We start from the raw sequence: 22,662 nt of genomic DNA, 5'->3' as shown, positions 1-22,662 counted from the left end.
CATCCGCCTTTTCTTACAATACTCCTTTCATTGAAATATACGCAGCTCAGAACATTAGTTCTACCATGCTCATATTGCCATTTCCCTGCAGCTCTAGTTTTCTCATATATCTGGGAGCGCAGGTGTGCTGAACTCAGCTGTTGTCTGTGCAGAGTTTGCATGTGCCCTCTGTTATTGCATGAGTTTCTTCCAGGTGTCTGGTTTCTTTCCATGACTCAGAGGTGTGCTGGTAGGTTAATTAGCTTCTGCAAACTAATCCATATTGTAAGTAAAACAAAGCAGGGGTAGACGGGTATTGTGAGGGAGAATATGTTCTGAGGGTGTAGAGAAATAAGGAGTGTGGAGCTAACTTGATTGCCCCTTACCTGGGATCGGCATGGATTAGATGGGCTGAATAGTCTTGTATGTGGCTACACTGTAAAAGGTAATGGAACCGGTAGCCGTCTTTCTCATGGAGGTTTACAAAAATCTGCAATCCTCTCACTGATGGCTGTGGATTTTGGTCAAGTAAATAAAGTTTTGTTTTGGATTGATACCCTTACCAACAGAATCAAAGACTGTGGAATTGTGTGGCAGATCAGTAATGGTCGAAATGAATGCGGACAAGTCAGAGAAACTTTATTCTTAGTATTTTCTAGCTGATTTAGTAGGTTCAAGTGAATTTAGATCAGGCAAAACATATTAGAAGTGGAAAAACTCCATTTGCTAGAGTGATTAATGTCAAGAGGCTGAGGATTGAAAAGACTGATCAATCAGACTAAGGCTTATGGCTTATTAAAACATATTTATTGAAAATTTAATTGGAACTTCCTGAAGTTTGCCAATTTAACACAGAAAATGATGACTATTTTGAGTGTTGGGAGGTTTTTGGCAAAACTAATAAGGATTTGTTTTAAGAAAGGTTTTCACACTATCTTTTAATAAAGCACACCATGTCTAAGAATATCTGTGCAGGATATAAACCTCTTCAGACAGGAACATTCTGGCTCCATCATCAACGTATTGTTTTGAGCTAGATAGAAGATTTCACTCCGTTCCTCTCATGTTATCAATGCTGGCAGTGTTCAGTACTCTCAGACTTTGATTAAAGATTGAAAGGGCTTCCTACGAGAATTTTCTTCGCCATCTGTCAGAGAATAACTGGGCTTATGATAGAAACTGATAACAGCTGCACTGTTTCGCCCACGTGGATGGAATTCAAGAGAGTGCTGGAGTGTTGCAAAATTAATTTGCTATTATTCCTTTCAATATTGAATTTCATTTATTTCTCATAGCATTCATTATAAAGATCCTTTTTTGTGAATATCAACAAGATCCCTCATCAATATGAATAACAATGTTGTCACTGTATGAAGATGTGCTTTAGTGCAGGGGAAAACTACTGCCTAATCTAGGAACAAATAAAAGTTCTCTGCTACTTTATTTTAAATGTAGCTTACAATTTTCAAGTAAATTGTTTCTGAGTTTGGGGATTGTGTATCATAGTGAATCAGAACATTCTTGTTTCTAGAAACTCTCCCCTGTGTTCCAGAAACAAAATTTGTGGGATTGTTTATTCTCCAACTTTGAGAGTGCATTGGTAGCATTCTCTTCTCAGAGTCAGAAGGTAGGGTGTTCAAGATTCAATTCAGTACATGGATACGTAATCTGTACTAATGACGATGCATCAGTCATTATTAGGCATTAAACCATGGCGCTATCTGCTTGCTGTGGTTGACTGAACTCCATCTGGAATCTAGTAGCTGAGCCCAATCTTCCTCAGACTGTTGAAAATGTGTTGATTAAATCTGCAGGCAAATGGAAAGTGCCATGTGCATCAGAATTAGCAGTCTTGGGCTTTGGGCTCGTAATTGCTCACAGACCAAACTGTCGGCTAAATGTCAATTGTGAAGCATGACTGTGTTTCCTTGGTCTTCTGCAGTGACAGAACCTCTTCAAATGGCAGGTCATGTTGGATGCTTCTCCTTGAACATTTCATTATGGTTTGGAGCAGATTTTCCCTTGAATGGCAGTAAGCAAGTTTGACCATGAGATCATGCGCCTCTGATTGCTTAGGGGAAATTGCCAGTGGTGAGATTCAAGGGCAGCAATGTGAGCTCTCAGATATAAAGAGAACTTAGCTTCAAGAAAAACAGTTATGAAACATCCTACTGATCATTTTTTTATTGTCAAACCTGTCTGTGATCTAGTTAGACACAAGCTTTTTAGGTTTTGCAAGATTGGAGTTTCTCCCTCTATTCAATGCCCATGACATCTCAGAAGTTCATGAAATCAGAGTGTGATATCAATTCTATGTTGCATGGTGACTGATGCTACTTAAATGAAACTAGCAGCTTCCGTGCGTAAGTGACCCACATGCAATGAAAAGAATAAAATTCCTTTGCATGGCCCATAGAATGTTGTAGTCCAAGTTTAACTTTCTAGCAATGTGTCCTTTAAATACTCTCATGCACTCCTTTTACATGCCTAAAGGCAGTCTGAGAAAGATTATAAGACAGGTCAGTAATGCTTTATTTTACAAATAAGAGATACATGTGGAGGGTGAAACCTAAATTTTCCTCCCAACCTTGACCAAAAGTGTAGAAGGAAAACTAGTAACTTCAGCTGGGGAAATGCACCATTGATTCACTGGCATTATCTATAATTTCCTTCTTTCCCATCTTTGTAAGGAGATCTTAACCATACCTTACTTGGTTTAGTTATATGTAATTGATTGATCAGACCAGAAAGGGATATAGGGAGAAGGCAGAAGTTTGCGGCTGAGAGGAAAATTGGATCAGCCATGATGAAATGGTGGAGCAGACTCGATGGGCCAAATGGCCTAATTCTGCTCCTATATCTTATTGCCTTATGGTGAAGGAAGATTGGGAAATTGTCTGATTCCAGTGCTGAGAATGTGTGACAATACGTTTGCCATGTCATTGCCTGATAAATGTATTAGGCTCGTTTTTCCTTTTCCTCAGATCCAGGCCACTCATTAGATGAAAACATTGGCCTGACGACAGGCCCTAATGAGAAAATAAACCACTGATCCTGTGGTTCCTTTGGCTCTGGTAGATCATTTAGATGTTCCCTTCACCTAGCTGGGTGCTGAAGTGGCAGTCCCTGCAGGTTCAGTGGTTTCTCAGATTTCTCAGTGCAGCTTCTGGGAAATCGTATTATTGAAGAATTACTAAATAAACCTGATGTTATATGTATAGAGGAAACTTGGCTGAAATCTTGTCTAAGTTTTACAAGGTTTTGTTGATATAAACACGAATGGAAAATGGCCGATGTAGGAGGAGTGGCTACCTTAGTCAAAAATGGGATACAGACATTCCACCCTGCGAAAACTCATTTCAGGGAGGTAGCACCCCCAACCCCCGCAACCCCATATCCCCCCCATCTCCGGTCGACCTTCATGGGTGTATGTAATACTTCGTTTAGTGATTTTGTCTAATCTGTAAACCAAGTTGGGTATATGCAGAAAATGTGACATTAAAATATGTACCTATATTATATTATCATGTTTATTCTATTACAACTTTAAGCAAGTCTACAGGGAGTTTGGCCTCATCACGTAGGACATCAATAGAGTAGCTCCTTAGCAGCCAGCCAGCTGGTTTAAATAACGTTAGCTGTGCTATTGAACGAATGACACCTGCTAAACTCACCTCAACATGTCATTTACATTTTAATCCACCATGGGCAATAGAAAAGTCACTGTTGTAAACAGTGCAGTGAATAACACTGTCATTATTTTTGAGGTCGACTGTAAAGCCCGCCCACAGAGAAAACTGATAGGGCTACTTAGCACGAAGAGAGACCAATTAGGCTTCTCGCTCTCGCTCTCCCTCTTGGTCTCCCTCTCGCTCTCGCTCTCAAAAAAATCAATTTCCGGGATATTGTATATAATTTCCGGGCATCAGGGAGCTGCTATCAATGTGCGGGAGACTTCCGGAACTTCCAGGAAAGGTGGGATGTCTGGGGATAGCGCATAAAGTTACAGAAAATGGAGTTGTTTATGAGTCAATTGTGGTTGAAATTTAGAGAAAGAATAGTAAAGTACAGGTAACTAATTTTTATAACCCTTGTGAAAGGTTAACACCTGATATATTGGGATGGCATAGTGGTTAACACAATGCTTTACAGTACCCGTGATACGGGTTCAAATCCCATTGCTGCCTGTCAGGAGTTTCTACATTCTTCCCATACCGTATGGGTTTCCTCCCACAGTCCAAAGATGTACCGGTTGGTAGGTAATTGGTCATTGCAATTTATCTTGTGATTAGGCTAGGGTTAAATCCTGGGATTGCTGGGTAGCGTGGCTTAAAGAGCCAGAAGGGCCTATTCTGTGCTGTATCTCAATAAGTATTGGAAAGCTGAAGGATTCAGTATGGCATCCAACGTTTAATGTGGTCAGACATTTCTCAGGTAGTTTAAGACTTTCATATTTGTGGATGTTGCATGAAGAATTGAAATTATTCAAATTACTCACATGTCTATATTTACTAAGGAAACTGGCATGAAGTCTATGGAATTAAGGGAAACAAGTAGTGAGATCATGGAAACTGTACAGATCGAAAAGGAGGAGGTCCTTGCTGTCTTGAGGAAAATTAAAGTGGATAAATCCCTGGGACCTGACAGGGTGTTCCCTCGGACCTTGAAGGAGACTAGTGTTGAAATTGCAGGGGCCCTGGCAGAAATATTTAAAATGTCGCTGTCTACAGGTGAGGTGTCGGAGGATTGGAGAGTGGCTCATGTTGTTCCGTTGTTTAAAAAAGGATCGAAAAGTAATCCGGGAAATTATAGGCCAGTAAGTTTAATGTCGGTAGTAGGTAAGTTATTGGAGGGAGTACTAAGAGACAGAATCTACAAGCATTTGGATAGACAGGGACTTATTAGGGAGCGTCAACATGGCTTTGTGTGTGGTAGGTCATGTTTGACCAATCTATTGGAGTTTTTCGAGGAGGTTACCAGGAAAGTGGATGAAGGGAAGGCAGTGGATATTGTCTACATGGACTTCAATAAGGCCTTTGACAAGGTCCCACTGGGAGGTTAGTTAGGAAAATTCAGTCGCTAGGTATACATGGAGAGGTGATAAATTGGATTAGATATAGGCTCAATGGAAGAAGCCAAAGAGTGGTAGTAGAGAATTGCTTCTCCGAGTGGAGGCCTGTGACTAGTGGTGTGCCACAGGGACCAGTGCTGGGTCCATTGTTATTTGTCATCTATATCAATGACCTGGATGATAATGTGGTAAATTAGATCAGCAAATTTGCTGATGATACAAAGATTGGAGGTGTAGTAGACAGTGAGGAAGGTTTTCAGAGCCTGCAGAGGGACTTGGACCAGCTGGAAAAATGGGCTGAAAAATGGCAGATGGAGTTTAATACAGACAAGTATGAGGTATTGCACGTTGGAAGGACAAACCAAGGTAGAACATACAGGGTTAATAGTAAGTCACTGAGGAGTGCAGTGGAACAGAGGGATCTGGGAATACAGATACAAAATTCCCTAAAAGTAGCGTCACAGGTAGATAGGGTAGTAAAGAGAGCTTTTGGTATATTGGCCTTTATTAATCAAAGTATTGAGTATAAGAGCTGGAATGTTATGATGAGGTTGTATAAGGCATTGGTGAGGCCGAATCTGGAGTATTGTGTTCAGTTTTGGTCACCAAATTACAGGAAGGATATAAATAAGGTTGAAAGAGTGCAGAGAAGGTTTACAAGGATGTTGCCGGGACTTTAGAAACTCAGCTGCAGAGAAAGGTTGAATAGGTTAGGACTTTATTCCCTGGAGCGTAGAAGAATGAGGGGAGATTTGATAGAGGAATATAAAATTATGATGGGTATAGATAGAGTGAATGCAAGCAGGCTTTTTCCACTGAGGCAAGGGGAGAAAAAAACCAGAGGATATGGGTTAAGGGTGAGGGGGGAAAAGTTTAAAGGGAACATTAGGGGGGACTTCTTCACACAGAGAGTGGTGGGAGTATGGAATGAGCTGCCAGACGAGGTGGTAAATGCGGGTTCTTTTTTAACATTTAAGAATAAATTGGACAGATACATGGATGGGAGGTGTATGGAGGGATATGGTCCGTGTGCAGGTCAGTGGGACTAGGCAGAAAATGGTTCGGCACAGCCAAGAAGGGCCAAAAGGCCTGTTTCTGTGCTGTAGTTTCTATGGTTTCTATGATATATATGCAATGAGGCAAATGCCATTTGGAAGAAAATCTGGGAATATATTGTGTTAAACAATTAGCCACTCGTGATCTCCCAGGAGCATAGAGCATCTATGTGTGCATTCCTGTCTGTCTGTTTCATCCTGCCCTTTGTATGCTTGACACAGTTTCCTAGTGTCTCTCTCACTCTGTTTCTGCTTATCACCATGTGTTTGTATTTATTTCTACCTATCTAAACATGGGAAAACATTTTACATTGTCTTGATGGCAGCAGAGGGTCAGTCACAAATCAAAAATTAGGACCTTAAAATTAAATGCTGCAAGGGCAGACTCTGCTTTTTGCAACATGTTTTGAGTCTGGAAAGATGCTCTGTTGCTGCCATATTATCTGGCCATATCTTCGTTATTCTTTGTTGCTGATATTATATAAATAACACTAAAAATTAACAAGGTGAGATAGTTTGGCAATTAGAGTGACTCAAATGAGGAAAACAAGGAAACAATAAATCCAGGAGCTGCTTTGTCTGTGTCATTATTACTTGATATCTGAGTCTATGTACAGTACTCAGTCTGTCTGAGTCTATATTCCACACATGCAGCTAACTGCCTTCACTGTCTCCATTTCATAGCTCTGAGACTGACTTGCATGACGTGGTCCCGGATGATCGGCAGAAAATATCTTGAATACTCCACTAAAAGTGAAAGTTATCAGAATATAGAACCTTAATATTGCAGGAGATTTGCAACACAGGCAGTAGGCAATAGTCGTGGAATCGTAAAGGTGTGCAGCACAGAATGATTCCATTGGTTCAGCTCGTCCATGCTTACAGCAATGCCTATTTATGCTAATCCTATTTGCCCTCATTAGGCTAATATTCCTTACCCCGTTCCTATCCAACTATCTTTTAAATAAAGTAATTGTATATGTCTCTACTGCTTCCTCTGGCAGCTCGAAAAGCTTTAAGCTTATATTTGCAGCAGGCTTGATTACTAAAGCAACTACCGCATATTAGAATATCCAACCGTATCATCCACCATCCCAAACTTTGAGAGATATCACTGACTGAATTCTACTGTTAACAACAGCACATAAACACTCAGGCACTTTCCAACACAGCTCACTTTCTTACTTTGACTACCAATGTTCTCAGGTATCATGTAAATGACAAATGTAATGTTTTTAAGGTTCAACATTTCAAATATTTCCCATGGAGGAGAAACACTAGATGAACAGGGGACAGAGCTTTCACTCAAGTAGGTCTAGCTTGCTTTAGTCTGGCTCCATTTCTTCAGACTCAAAGCAGACATGCGGTTCTATTGTATTGTGAGCAGTTTTAACCACTGCGAAAGCTTACCTAGCTTCTGCAGGTTGAAGTCCTTTAAAAGTCCCTGCCTTTTCCTATCTTGCACATACATATCAAGTCAGTTACAACTTGATTTCTCAACAATGGTGTTTCATATGCTAGAGGCCTATCCAAATCCTCTCAATAATTCTGGCATTACCCATATATAACAAGGATATATTTTTGTAGATCATATGCCCGGATATATAAGAATAGGGAATCCCACAGTGAGCTTGAATGAATAAAGGTACCATGTCAATTCATAGCATTTTTTCTTCTTCAATAATCTCTCCTCCCTTCTCATTTACTCTCTATCCCAACCCATTGTGTCTCACCTCCTTTCTTTCTTCCTCACTGTCTCCTCTCCACTCTGTTCCTCCTCTCCCTGATTCCCTCTCTCTTGTTTCCACCCCTTTCCTGTTGCAATCTTATTTCCTCCAACCCTCTTCCTCCTTCCCTTCCTTCTACTTTTCATTTCTTCTGATATTCTCCTTCACCCTTCCACCTCATACTCCCTCCTCCCTATCCCCCATCTCTACTTTCTCCCTCCATTTTTCCATCCACCCAGCAGCCTAATGCCAGGTTAATGGTTGGCAAGGCTGAGGGGAGGCCAGATCCTGGTCGGTGATTGTTGTGCGAAATCAGGTTTGCGGGTTCGGTGAGTGGGGACAGAAGACTCTTATTATTGGGAACTAAGTTAACCATTTATTTACAGGACAAGACAAACACTAAACAGTCAGTAAACCATGCAAGTCACACACTGTGGCAAATACTTATCTAAATTGTGCACCTGAGCCCTCTCTTACTACAACACATTTCCAGCTTCTAATGTTTTCACGACACTGGTCATGCCCCCACACCCCGGCCCATAGCGATGCAGAGTGAAAAGAGCTTTCGGTACACTAGGTTTATACCCTCCTGGCACCGTGACATCATCAGCTAAACAGCAGAAGGGTTTCCTCAAATGGGCCAATCCCCATTTCCCATGGGGGAGTGGCTTTCGATGAGTGGATAAGTTTGACACTGACTGCAACATTATGTCCCTCGAAAGACACAACACGGCAACACTTGGCCCACAGGCTAGTATAACGCCCATAGACACCCCTCTATACTACACACAAAATTCAGAATTATCAGTTGCCATCCCGTGTACGACAGCAGTCTACCAGTCTCCCAACGCCCCAAAAGATGACCAACTTTATACCCCACTGCCCCACCTCCGTGGGGTATAGTTGTTATGGAGTTGACTCCCTACTTTCCTGATCTTGTTTACTGATGGCTGGATGTGTTCAGCCAGGTGAGTAATGTTCCCAGACAGGTCAGGGATGTAGATGCCACACTCCTGACCAATCACAGCACAGGTGCCACCATACTCCATGAACGGATAGTCCAAGGCCATCCAATTTTGCAATTCTGAGTAACCATCATCTCAGCTGGAAGTCTGGACAGTGCATCCTCTGCATGCTTGAGCGCTGTGGCCAACTTGTTGGCCAGCGTCTCCATCGCAGAGTCATCAGTGCCCAGGACGGCCTGGTCGCACCGGAACGGGGAAAGGCTATCACCCCGAGCCTTTCTGCCTCTGTGATACGCCTCTTACTGCACCGGCCCTCCAGTGTGCCTGTGGTATATGTACGGTACCATGTATCCCGGATAGCAGCAGCCGTACCCATCCCGTAGGGTGCCACGGGGAGAACGGGCACCACAGATCCAGTACGCACGTGTCAGCATTCAGGGAGTGCTCACCTTAACAGCACTATCTGGTGTTGACACATCCATCCCAGGACACCACTCCCCCACTCTCACTGTGCCCCGCTGACCTGTGCTCATCATACTTCCTGGGCCAACACTCCTTCCCCTTCCCTGTTGGCAGAGTAATGGATTAGACAACCCATAAGTGGGGAAGTACCAGCCCTTAAAACACTTACTCCACCGGGGGTTACTGAGACTCAGGTCCTTTCAGGTCATTCCCATAGAGTGGGGCATAGTTGGCCAGAATGGACTGCTCCATCCTGCCTTCCCCAAAACAGAATACCAAAACTTGAGAAGCTGGACGAGTTCCTCCAGCAGTCCTGTTTTCCTTTGTTAAAGAGGATCTGCATCAGCAGCACCGTGTGCTGGTGCCCTCACAGAGATCCAGCAGTTGGAAGCGTTGGTGTGGTTCACGTATCCCTGTGCCGTCCGTCGTAGAACCTCACACCGATCACCATTGTCGCCACTGCTATCTGCCGTTCTGTAATGTAGGGAGACCCACTCACTCCCTCCTGGTTAGCTGCTGGGTATTTAGACAGACTCTTCCCCGTTCCCCCAGTAACACCACCCACCACGATCCACGAACCACGCCCTCCCCGCACTCTGGTGGCCCCTGTGGGTGCTGCACCTAGTCCTTCCCTGATTCCTCCTCCAACCCCCACTCGTCCACTCTCGGAGGATCTGACACTCTTGGGACATCAGGGGCCTTCCGGGGCCTGCAGGTTGGGAGTTCAGGTTGTCCCCTGCCTGCTGCAGCATTCTCAGCCATCCCTGAAAGGTGTAGTTGGGGTTTAATAACTAAATCTGCTGTTTCAGCAGCCCGCTCATGCTCTCGATCAGTCCTACCGCCTGTGGGTAGTAGCAAATGTGGAACACTCGCAGAATCCCCCACTCCACAGCCCACTCCTGCTTGGAGGTTTCAAAGTCCACCTACTGCTCAGGACCCCATTGGAAGGCAGTCTTTCTCTGGGAGACATGGTACGAGTGAGGAATGTCATGATGCCAATATCCCAGGAGTCCCTCAAAGTGCTGGGTCTTCTCTTTGGAGGTGGAGACTGCAGCACCCAAGATCTTGTGCTTGGCCCAATCTGGTATCTCCTGCTACCCAGAATGCCACTGTATGCCAAGGAATATGACATTCTGGCTGGGCCCCTGCATCTTATCAGAGATAAGGGGAAAGGCTATCACCCAGAGCCTTTCTGCCTCTGTGATACACCTCTTACTGCGCCGGCCCTTAAGTGTGCCTGTCCAGGCTATTAAGGTGTTATATGTATGGTACCATGTATCCCGGATAGCTGCAGCCGTACCCATCCCGTAGGGTGCGACTATGAGCGTGGGGCACTCCATCCCAGTCTGCTTGTCTAACTCATGCACCCAACTACAGGGATCGTCGCCCACGTACTGTGATACTTACAGTAATCTGATGGTGGTATGTACAGTATCCCCTATCACTGGTCCCAATAAGGCCAACAGCAATCCCTATCAATGGGGAGCTGCTGCTTTAACTAAGTACCCCACGATGGCTGTGGTTAACCTATAACCCTCCAGTGGGTCACTGCTGCCATCGTACACACCTGTGACCAAGGTCCTCTGGTAAGGAGCTTTGGTCGCTTCCTTTACTGTGCTCCACTCCTCCCGGGGCTGCAAATCCCACTCAAAGAGTGAGGGATAACTGACCTATCTAACTTGCACAAAAGACATGTCTTCTACTATAATGTATATATTCATTGGCTGTTGTTAAATTGGACAGTCTCTAATTATTGGCTGAGACGATCCACAAACTATTAGCTCAAGGCAGTGATTACCTTGACAGGCACAGAAATGGTTTCCACTTCTGGCTGCAGAGTCCACAGGGGAGTCACAACAATACACATGGGTTTCTTTGCACCTCCCTCGTGATGCTTTTCTAATCCCAAAAGATTAGGTGAGACTATAAGAATGTTTGTGTTTGGTTATCAATATACAAGTGCAAAATAGATTGTCAGATACAAATGTCTTGTATGTTTTATTTTTTCTTGAATACTTTATCAGAATTAGAATCAGGATTATTGTCACTAACATATGTTGTGAAATTTGTTGTTTTGCAACAGTGAAGTACAAGACGTTAAATACTATAAGTAAATATATAGTGCTGAAGTGTATAATAAGGTAGTGCTTATGCATTCATGGTTCACTTAGAAATCTGGTGGTTGTGGGGAAGAAACTGTTCCTGAATCTTTGAGTATGGGGTTTCAGATCCTGAACCTCATCTCCAAGGAAATAATGAGAAGAAAGCGTGTCTGGATGACAATGGTCCTTAATGATAGATGCCACACACTTCAGTTATTTCCTCTTGAAGACATCCGTGATGATGGGGAAGGTTGTACCAATGATGGAGCTGGTTGACTCTACAACTCTTTGCAGCCTCTTTCAATCCTGTGATGCAGTCAGACAGAATCCCTTCCATTGCACTGTACCTCTGTAGAAATTTGCGAGAGTCATACCAAATCTCCTCAAACTCCTAATGAAGTAGAGCCATTAGTGTCCTTTCTTCATGACTGCCTGAATGTGTTGGACCCAAGATAGACCCTTTGAGATGTTGTGTTGACACCAGTAACTTGAAGGTGCTCACCCTTTCCATCGCTGATCCCTCCATGAGGTCTAGTGTGTGTTCTCCTGCCTTACACTTCCAGTTCACCGTCTGTTCCTCAGTCTTGTTGGCAACAAGTGTGAGATTGTTGTTGTGACACCACTAAACCAGCTTATCTATTTACTCCCATATGCCTCTTGTTGCCATCTGAGATTCTGTCAACAACCGTGGTGAAACTGTTGAATTTATAGATGGTGTTTGAACTCTGCTTTGTCAAACAGAGAATACAGCAACGGACTAAGCACACGTCCTTGAGGTGCACTTGTATTCAGTGTCATCGAGGAGGAGGTGTTATTACTGATCTCCGCTGAGTGTGAACTTCTGATAAGGAAGTCAAGTTGCAGAGGGAGGTACAGAGGTCCAGAGTTTGAAGCTTGTTGTAATTCTATTTTCCCTCCAGAGCAATCTAATAGACAGGGGTGCCCAGAGGACATCCTTAACTTGAAAATTGTCTTCATTTACAGCCTAAATTACATTGCTTGCATTGAAATGGATGCTGAGAAAATTTGCAGTGATGTTACCAGGACTGGAAAATGTTAATGACAAGGAAAATTTGAATAAGATTATACAGACGGATGCGAGAGGCAATGATTTTAGCCTTTCACCTTATTTCCCTATAAAATTGCATCTCCTTCTTCACACACACCCATGAATTTACCTTTGATTACTCTTGACATCACTCTGCTCTATATGAAGTAATATAAGTAGGCTGTGTACCTTTGGGATTTGGGAAGAAACCAGTACACCCCAGGAATGGAGGAAACGTGCAAAATCTGCACAGAGTGCACCTGTAGTGAGGACTGAGCCCAGGCCCTTGGAGCTGTGAAACAACAGCACTCAGAAACTGGATTGTTTTTGTGGTTTTCCAAGAGGCTGAGGAGAAACTTAACTATCGGGAACCTGCAAATAAGTGTGGATTAATTTCCTTGGCCGCTATCTACAATGTGAGAGAGGATGGATTTAAAGTAATTGGTAGACGGATTAGTGGGGTGAGGAACAAAAGAGATTCACATGGAGGTTGGTGAGAGTCTGAAACTCAATGCAGAAAGGATGTAGAGACTAAAAGCCTCATCATATATAAACAGGGCTTTGACTTGAATAGTGGGGGGGATGAAGGTAGTTCTGAAGATTGGCATTAGCTCGGCTTCATTTGGTGCACTCATTTCCTTACATATCCCAATGGTGTACAGCTTGGTAGGTTACTAAATGTTCCCCTCTCTGTTATAAACATTTTAAATATACAGCAGAGCTTTGGGTAGATGACCTCATATTAAATGGGCCGCAGATTTTAAGACCCCTTCAGAAGATTAATTTTAGTAAAAGAGCTAAACAGCAAGGAGGCTGTGAAATTTTCCAAAATGTTTGAGCACCTCTTTGCAAAACAATCATACAGACATGATGGTACTTTTGGAGATTCTGGTCAAATATGAGAGAAGGGATCTTTCATTATGTGCTTTGCAAACTTTCAGACTGCGTATATGAGTGTTTAATATCATGTCAGTCAGAGACTAAGTGAAGTATTGTGCTCCAAACAACCAGAAGGAAAGGAAGGATTTAGAGCAGAGGTTCCCAACCTGGAATCCATGGACCCCTCAGTTAATGGTTGGTATCCATTGCATACTGTAAAAAAAGGTTGGGAACCCCAGATTTAGAGGGATATGGTGCAGGCAAATGGGACTAGCACCCTGGTTGCATGGATGATTTGTTTTGGGCTGTATTAATCTGTGACTTTAAAGAGCCGTACTGTCTCAATGGGCCCTTCCTTCCACTGAGCCTACACTGACAATTAATAACTCATTACAATAATCCAACACAAGAAAGAACCCAAACACGAGGAAATCTGCAGGTGCTGGAAATTCAAGCAACACACACAGAATGCTGGTGGAACACAGCAGGCCAGACAGCATCCATAGGAAGAAGCACAGCTGACATTTCGGGCCGAGACCCTTCGTCAGGATTAATTGAAAGAAGAGATAGTAAGAGATTTGGAAGTGGGAGGGGGAGGGGAGATCCGAAATGATAGGAGAAGACAGGAGCGGGAGGGATGTAGCTAAGAGCTGGAAAGTTGATTGGCAAAAGGGATACAAGGCTGGAGAAGGGAGAGGATCATGGGATGGGAGGCCAAGGGAGAAGGAAAGGGGGAGGGGAGCACCAGAGGAAGCTGGAGAGCAGGCAGGGAGTTATTGTGAGAGGGACAGAGAGAGAAAAAAAAGGGGTAAATAAATAAATAAATTTATAAATAAATAAGTAAGTAAGTAAGTAAGAGATGGGGTAAGAAGGGGAGGAGGGGCATTTACAGAAGTTAGAGAAGACAATGTTCATGCCATCAGCATGGAGGCTACCCAGACAGAATAAAGGACCTCTGTAGTCACAAGAATGTGCAGACGTTATACTGACAGGACTGGAGATAGCTACTACACTCTGTTGTTGATCTCTGCTGCATCTCACTGCTTGCTACACACTGCTGCATGACAGTGGTCTCCCAGTCTCTACATTCAAGAAGAGGACAATTCATCTACTTTTCCTTCAGCCCATTGGAGACACGGAGCAGGCTTGAGCATCTGGATCCATCACAAGCTTCCCAGCAGTTTGCACAGATACTCACAGAGATCTCCCAGGCAGGCTCATCCTAGGAGTGCGTTGCTGTAGTCCTGGAGGGTTTCATGGCCCTCAAGTACAAATGTCTGCTGTGGTTCACAAACCTGTCTAAGTCTCTCTGATACTGAGAACACTTTCCTGTCATAGGAATATATATCATTCTGCTAGAAGAGTATGGCTTATATTGTAATGATCCCTTAAAACTGACTGTGAAGATCGCACCTATTGGGCTACATATGGAGACATAACACATTTCTAGTAAACATCACATTGAAATCAACAATGTCAGTTTTAGCATTACACAGGGAAACCAATGTTGTTCTGTGAATTTTACAATCAAAGTTTTCATTCCTTATACTACCTTTACAAGCAATGTTAGGGTTTTCTTTGATATAGTTTTAACAAAATAAAATTTGTGGTTGTACAACTTCTAAACCCAAGTGGGTAAAAGTGTTCAGAACTCTTTGTTAATGCTGGATCAATTCCATGTTTTAACACTAGATATAGCTTCTGTGCATGTTGGTGCCTGGTCTCAAATAATGTGCAAAAACTTGCATCCTTGTCATATTGTGAAAGGCTCCATTTCATCACAGAGGTCAATCATAAGACATAATGGAAGCAGTGTGCCAAATAGTTGTATTAATTTCAAAGAAAGGTACAGAAAGCAAATCAATAGAAATTAACCGCCAAAGGTAAGTCTTTCAAGATTATCAATGGTTTTAGTTAATTATAATTTCAACCAGCATTTCGCTCTGATCATTCAATTGGACTTGCAGAAAATGGCAGTAATTTTAATAATTTACAGGCGGGAAGTATATGAGTGAAGTTGGTTGCTTGATCTAAGCATTTCCAACTTTAATCTTAATTGACAGGGGCCATAAGTAAAATTGGAAAGAATGTAGAAATGTCAGCAATTTGATCCTATCTGCTAGCTAGATTAAAATGCTATCCAGTTTAATACATTCAGACTTGTTGTTTGAGTTTAAATCCAATTCTTCTTCATTTGCCACCTCAAGAATTGCAGCTTTCCAACTGTCTGTTGTAATTATAAATTGATCTTTCCATGTGCAGCCACCTTCCACGTGAATCAAAGGGGAAAATGGTGAAGAGGCTGCTGCCTGCCACTGTGTGAAGCCTGTTACTAACAGCATGTGTCTCAACTTATTTTTGCAGTAATGAAACGAACTCTCCTGGAGGCAAATCCATTAACTCTGAGGCAGATGGTCCTGTGAAGATCCCAAGTGAATGTGAAATCAACGTTTCCAGTGGAGTCAGTTCAGATGGGGCCTGTATAGACAATGCTCCTCACCAAGTGAAATGCCCATCAGCTGAAGCCAAGGAGGGAAAGCCATGCCGTGCTACTCCCGTCTCCAGCACTATACTGCAAAAAGCCAGCTTGCACCACACTGCTTCTCCGATGAGGATGCAGCGGAGCAAAGGGACAGCAGCTTGCTCACACTTGCCAGCCTCTGATTATGAATTGTCTCTGGATCTGAAAAATAAGCAGGTATTCAAAACATCTGGTCGAATATATCTGAAATGCAGAACAAGTAAAAAAACAATTAAAGCTTATGCTGGATATAAAGAAAAATTGGGCATGAATCATTCAAAAATGCACCTTTTTATAAAGTGATTTTTCCAAACCCTGTGACATATTACCTTGCTTACTTACAGATTGATCATTATGATAAAAATTAGGAGATCTGAAATTTTCGCAGTAACAACAATTATGTCTTTTTGATCAGTTTTCTTTATTTAATTTATTTTGGTGAGTTAGTTTATCTAATTACTACTCAAAAAGCCGTATTATTTAGCTGCCTTTGGTTTGACCAAAATACAATCACATTGTTGAACCCCAATGTCTAACCCTTCACTGGAATGACATTTATTGCTAAATAATGGCCATCAGAACTGTATGGTGCCGTGTACAGTTCTACTAACCTTATGATGATATTGAGTAAAATGGAGTGGTTTACAGCAGTCTCCTTCCATTTATCGCCCATTGGCAATCAATGCTGGTCCTGTTGCTGTCACCCAGATTCCAGAAATGAATAGGTCAACACCAACAAGATACCCCGATATCCTGGGTATTTAAAAAAAAATCATGGCATGGTGAGATCCCCATACATCACCGTGCAGAACGTAGCAACAACCAAACTTCCTACTTTGTTTGGAAAGACGAGGGTGGAATATACTGTCTCGCTGTGGGGGAGGGGGAGGAGGTGTTGGGTGGAGATATCTGTGGCTGTGAAGAAGCAGAAATGCTCTGAAATGAATCGTGCTGCACTTGATCTGGGTGCTTGTGGCTGACAAGACAAAAAAAAATGTATATTTTGCACTACTGAAGTCTCACCTTGATATGCCGAGAAAAGGAGCCGGTGGTCCCTGGGCATTGAATGCACATAAAAATGTAATTGATTAGAGGTCTAATTCTTGACCTGTCAGTATTCAAAATAAGTGCTGGTTAATAAACTTCCTTGTTAGTGATCTTGGAAAAAGGTAGGTCATTGATGAAGTGTGAAAACACTTATTTGCATTCTACCACTGATTAGTTCATAATTCATGAGGGACCACTTCATGCTGGTTTTCCATCAGTGAAATCTATTCAGTTGTTGAAGGTTGTTCCAGATCCTGAATGTATTTTCATAACACACAGCTGATAAAAAAAATGTTCAATAGCTGATGATTCTGTTTTTTTAGACATAATCTTCATGGTACCATACTCAGCTTGAGAGATTTAATGTTTTTCATTTGCAATTATTTGTTGCTAAGTATGGCGTTGAGGATCACTGCTGACAAAGGACGTGACTATATTAACATTGTGCTTTCTGGATAAGAACAAAAAGAATTTTCTTTAAAAATCATTATTTGATATGAGGGTATTACCACTAAGACTAACATTTACTGTCCATTCCTAACTGACTTAAGAAATGGCAGTAAGTCGCCCCTTTGAACTATTGCGGCCCTTCTGGTAGGAGTTTTCCCGCAGTATTGCTGGGAAAGGTAATTTCAGGATTTAAATCCAGGAATGATGACAGGAGAGAATATGTTGCAGAGCTGTGAGGAAACTAAGGAGAGGAAGAATGGGAATAATGGGATTGTTCACCCTGGAGCTGGCATATATCTGATGGGCAGAATAGCCACCATATACTGTCATAATACTGTAAGTAAGTGACAGGATGATGTGTGCCTTGGAGGGGAGCATGTAGGTGCTTGTGCTCCACTATACATTTTGGTTATATTTTTGCTTGATGTACTACTTCTGATTTTCCTATCTTTCTGAAGTCTGTCTATATAAAGTGCACAAATTATCAAAAAATTTATGGTTAAGTATGGATAGTGTACTGCTATTAAGTCACCAGTAAATTGGGTATGGCAATATGCAAGGTCGCAGTGTCAGGCCTGCACAATCTGTTCCCTCTTGTTTTGTGGCCCTTCTTGACTTGTTATTTTGCAGCTTATTATTAAAGTTATAGCTTGCTGTTAAATCACCTCCACTGCTTCCTTTTGGGTCAAGCCTCCTCTACATTCGCTGACAAGATGGGTGAATCAGCAATTGACACAGCAGAGTTTGCTGAAGGAGGTGATCTGCCAACACAAATACATGATCCTGAAGCAGCAGAAAACCATTGACTATTTGCTCACCCATCTCAGTTAATTCTCTGCCTTCTAACTGCAGCCCTGTGCCAGACAACCTTCTCCCTCAGAGCTCAGGATTCCAGTGCCCAAATGCTTTGACGGATCCCCAACCCAATGCCGCAATTTCTGTTCCAGTGTGTCTTACACTTCGAGCTCCAGCCATCTCTGTATTCTCCAGATTGAGCCAAGATTGTCGTCATCATCCTTCTCTTGACCGACGAGCGCTGACCTGGGCCACTGATAACTGGGATAATAAGACCGTCATCTGCGATCAATATGGGGAATTCACTGCTGGGGAGTGGAATGGAAGAGGTGTCAAACCTCATGCTCAGTGCTGGGTTACGTTGTGGAGTTCAGGACCCTCCCGGCAGAGTATGGCTGGAATGCAGAGTGTTGCTGGCCTATTACTATAATGGCCTCTTGGAACATTTGAAAGATGAGCTGTCTACCTGGGAGGTATCCACCAACCTCGAAAGCCTCATCACTCTTGCCCTCCATATTGATGTGTCTTTTTGAATGGCCCTCCAGAATCCGAGTTCCGTTTCCAGAACCATTTCAGGCTGCAGGACCCCTATAAGCGACACCTCCAGACCCAGAACCCACTCATTTAGGGAGAAGTCTTTTAACCAGCACCCCCACCCCCTAAAAACGTGAGCATCTGTGGAGAAGCAACTTGTATGCTTACTGCACCCTCAAATCACCCACACATCAAATGCCCACTGCATCCAGCAAACAGGTAGAGATGAGGAGCTGCAGGTGCCTTCAGCTAAGACCCGCTGCCCTGCCACCAGCCACTCGTTCCAGCGCTACAGCCTGACTCACCTTTTCTGTCCTCCTCTGCACCCTGATCTTCACAGGCTCTGGTACATTCTAGTGCAGCAGGCAACTTTCAAGACCGGACTCTGTGTGTGCACCTTGGATTTCCAATCCAGCTTATCTCTCACAGCTTCTGGGATGGGATGGTCAGAACACACACAAAGCCTGTGCACATAAGCATCAGGGAGCACCGCAGGTCCATCCATTTCCTCCTTATTGACTCACCCAACACTCCTTTCATCCTGGGTTACCCTTGGCTCTCCACTCATGACCCTCATTTCTCCTGGTCATCCAGTTCTTAACCGAGTTGAGGACCCACCTGCTGGACCACCTGCCTGCAACTTCACCCCACTGAACTCCCACAGGAATACCATGACTTAGCCATTGCCTTCAGTAAAAGGGAAGCCAGAACTCTGCTGCCTCACAGACCACACGACTGAATGATCAACCTTCTCCCAGGCACCACCCCTCCCTGAGGCTATCTGAGGCTTCTCCCCTCCTGAGACCCAAGCCTCGAGTGACTACATCGCTGAAGCGCCTCAGCGTGGCTTCATTCGACCATCCCATTCCCAGCAGGTGCAAGAATCTTCTTTGTCAAAAAGAAAAGTGGGCATCTGGACTCAACAAAATCACCATTAAGTACTGCTCTCCTCTCCCCTCAATGCATAGTGTGTTCAAAGCTCTCCATAGGTCCCAGATCTTGACCATATTGGATCTATGGACCATGTATGACCTGATCTGCATCTGCCAGGAGAATGATGTGACGTTCATAACATCCACTGGCCACTACAAATACTTGGTAAAGCCTTTAGGACTTTCGAATGGTCCAGCTATTTTCCAAGCCTTCAATCCGATATCCTCCGAGACATGCTACACCGATGTGTGTTCATCTACACTGACAACATCCTCATCTTCTCCAAGCAGCCCCAAAACCTCTTTTGTCACCTCCCTTCAGTCCTTCAGCATCTACTCGAAAAGCAGCAGTACTGCGAGTTAGAAAAATGCCAGTTCTAAACCATAGTCATTTCATCCCTGGGTTACGACCTTTCATCCCAAGGCATAACCATGGACCCAGAGAAAGTGTGCACCATCATTGAATGGTCCTGACTACAGTGATTCCTAGTTTTTCCAACTTCTACTGCCATTTCATCAGGAACCACAGCCAATTCACTGATCCTCTCATCTCCCTCACCAAATCACCTACTTTACAGATAACCTGATCTGCTGTTGTGGACCACACCTTTGAGAAACTCAAGAGGTATTTCACCACCGCTCCCACTCTCCACCATCTGATCCCCCCCGGCCCTTTTGTGGTAGAGGTGGACGCCTCTGACCTGTGTGCCGGGGCTGTCCTCTCCCTGCGGGGACTGGACAAGAAGACACATTCTTGTGCCTTCCTCTCATGCACGTTCAACGCCATAATGGAGTAGGAGACAGGCTCCTTGCCATTAAATGAGCCTTGGAGGAATAAGGACATTGGCAGGTGGGAAACACTGAGCCATTCCTGATCTGGACTGACCACCAGAACCTCATACCCATACAACTCAACCCACGCCAGGCTCGCTGGGCTCTCTTCTGTGAGCTATTCAACTTCACTATCTCCTGCTGACCTGGCTCCAAGAACACTAAGGCGGACGTCCTGTCACAACAGTTTGACCCAGCTGAAATAGAGATTGGCCCTCAGTGCATCTTTCCATCCTCGTAGATCCTCGTCCTGATCATCTGGAATCTTGAGAAGAAGATTTACCAGGCCCTACAACACAAACCTGCTCCAGCCGACACACTTGACAACCACATATATGTGCTGGGGGCTGTGGTCTGAAGCACACCAGTGGGCCTACTCCTCACCCCTCTCTGGCCATTTAGATGCACAACAGTCCATGGATTTTCTGTGATGCCAGTTCTGGTGGCCCACCATGATCACAGATGTATGTCAGTTTGTTGCTTCCTGCCCTCTATGTGCCCAGACCAGTTTCTCCAACTAGCAGCCCCCTGGACTCCCATGACCCTATCAGTCTCTCAAAACCCGTGATCCCACATCATCACAGATTTGCCACCTCCTGATGGAGCCACGGTGATTGCGTCAGTGGTGGACCAGTTCAGCAATGGGGCGAACTTCATTGCCCTCCCCAAAATTCTGCCAGCCACTGATGGTGGACCTGGTTCTCCAACATGTAGCTTGCCTCCACGGTTTTCCCCGTGTTGGACTGCAGCTCACAATTCATCTCCCACTTCTGACAAGCCTTCTGCTCTCTCCTCCGCACCTCAGTGAGTTTGTCCTCTGGAGATGCTTCTGTGACGTTTTGTCACCTCTAGCACTTCTACATGGAAGAAGTATCTGCTCTGGGCTGAACTGTCCCACAATCGACACATCTCCTCTTTCATGGGTATGTCACCCTTTAAAGTGCTTCATGGCTACCAACCCACAGAGGAGACAATTGGGAGGTCATGTTCACTGGGGCCTTGGTGATTTGTTGCTGCTAGAATAGGGCACGGAGGACCATCTAAGCTGCCAACGATGCCTGCTGCAGCCAGGGCAAGTGCTGGTGGCAGCCAGCCAGACTACTACAGCCCGGGGGAACATGCCTGCCTGTCCACTCAAGATCTGCCCCTGCACGCCATCTCCTGCGAACTTTCACTCTGGTTCATTCATCCCTTCACCATTACACATCTCATTAATTCAGTCACTTACTGTGAAAGAAAATTAAATTCTGTTGTCAAGCCTGACTAGCTAAGTTTTGCCCAAGAGCTGGGTCATGAGGGTGATGGAATAAGACAGACTCTGTCTTGCTTGCACTAGATAACAATAGGTCTTACCAATAACGAGGTATTGCTAACCTTTGTCCGAGAAACAAAGTGACTTACAGCCTGTCTGTCTCATGCCAATAATGAGGTATTGCTGAACTTTGTCTGAATCTGTTGCCTAATAGAGGAACTGTATGTGGACCACACAGAAACATTTTAGACTGGCTGATAGCTTCTTGAAATCACTGACCAAGTATGTTTAGCTGTTGGCTATTGCCCAGAATTTACTGTATAAATTTAAGAATGTAACTTGACTTTGGCAGAGTCTTGAAGTAGCTCTCCGTGATCACATATTAAAAGGTTAAGCATATACCGAGGTATGTGTCTTCCTTTCTGTTTGATAACAAGGTAAATTCCCTTACAGTAAAATAAGGTAACTTCTTCAACACCTACCATCTCCAGTTGCCATCCAGTTCATTCTTGGATCCATTGCTCATCGAGGAGTCCACTGGACCCATAAGGATCATTCTGGGCTATTGAGTGCTGGCCATTGAGACAGGCACCTCCTAGTCTCCACAGGAGACATCTGCCATTCATTTCCAGCTGATCACCTGCAGCCTATATAAACCTAGCTTTCTTTCACAGTTCTTGTTTGCCCATCAAGCCAGCCAGCCTCAACCAGTTGCTCCTAGCCTTCAGGTACCTTGCTGTCTAGTCATGTTCAGTATCTGTTCTCTCTTATTTTCTGGACCCTTGTGGCTTGTGATTTTCCAGTTTAATATTAAAGCTATTGTTTGTCACTAAATAGTCTCCGCGGCTCTGCTATTGGGTCAAGTGTCTTCTATAATCCCGGACACACAGTGGTGTTGCAGGACATGGCTTTATAAACTAGTAATGCTACAAGATGAATGCTTCTAGGATCATGATCCAACAACTGTGAACAGAAGTTTTTGTTTTATTTTACCATAGTCTGGTGTTTGATC

General features: G+C 43.8%; 1 protein-coding gene across 2 annotated transcripts in view; it reads left to right on the top strand.

Moving 5' to 3' along the window:
* LOC134351595 (IQ motif and SEC7 domain-containing protein 3-like) overlaps positions 1–22,662 on the top strand; it is a 422,303-nt gene that overhangs the window by 214,918 nt on the left and 184,723 nt on the right. For both annotated transcript variants that reach the window (XM_063057957.1, XM_063057959.1), the window contains exon 3: positions 15,653–15,986. In XM_063057957.1, coding sequence (XP_062914027.1) covers positions 15,653–15,986 — 334 coding nt within the window. The remainder of the gene's footprint in view (positions 1–15,652; positions 15,987–22,662) is intronic.

Source organism: Mobula hypostoma, chromosome 9 (genome assembly GCF_963921235.1).
Source record: "Mobula hypostoma chromosome 9, sMobHyp1.1, whole genome shotgun sequence".
Taxonomy (NCBI): domain Eukaryota; kingdom Metazoa; phylum Chordata; class Chondrichthyes; order Myliobatiformes; family Myliobatidae; genus Mobula; species Mobula hypostoma.
Note: the sequence above shows the minus strand (reverse complement) of the source record. Positions and strands in the feature narration are given on the sequence as shown.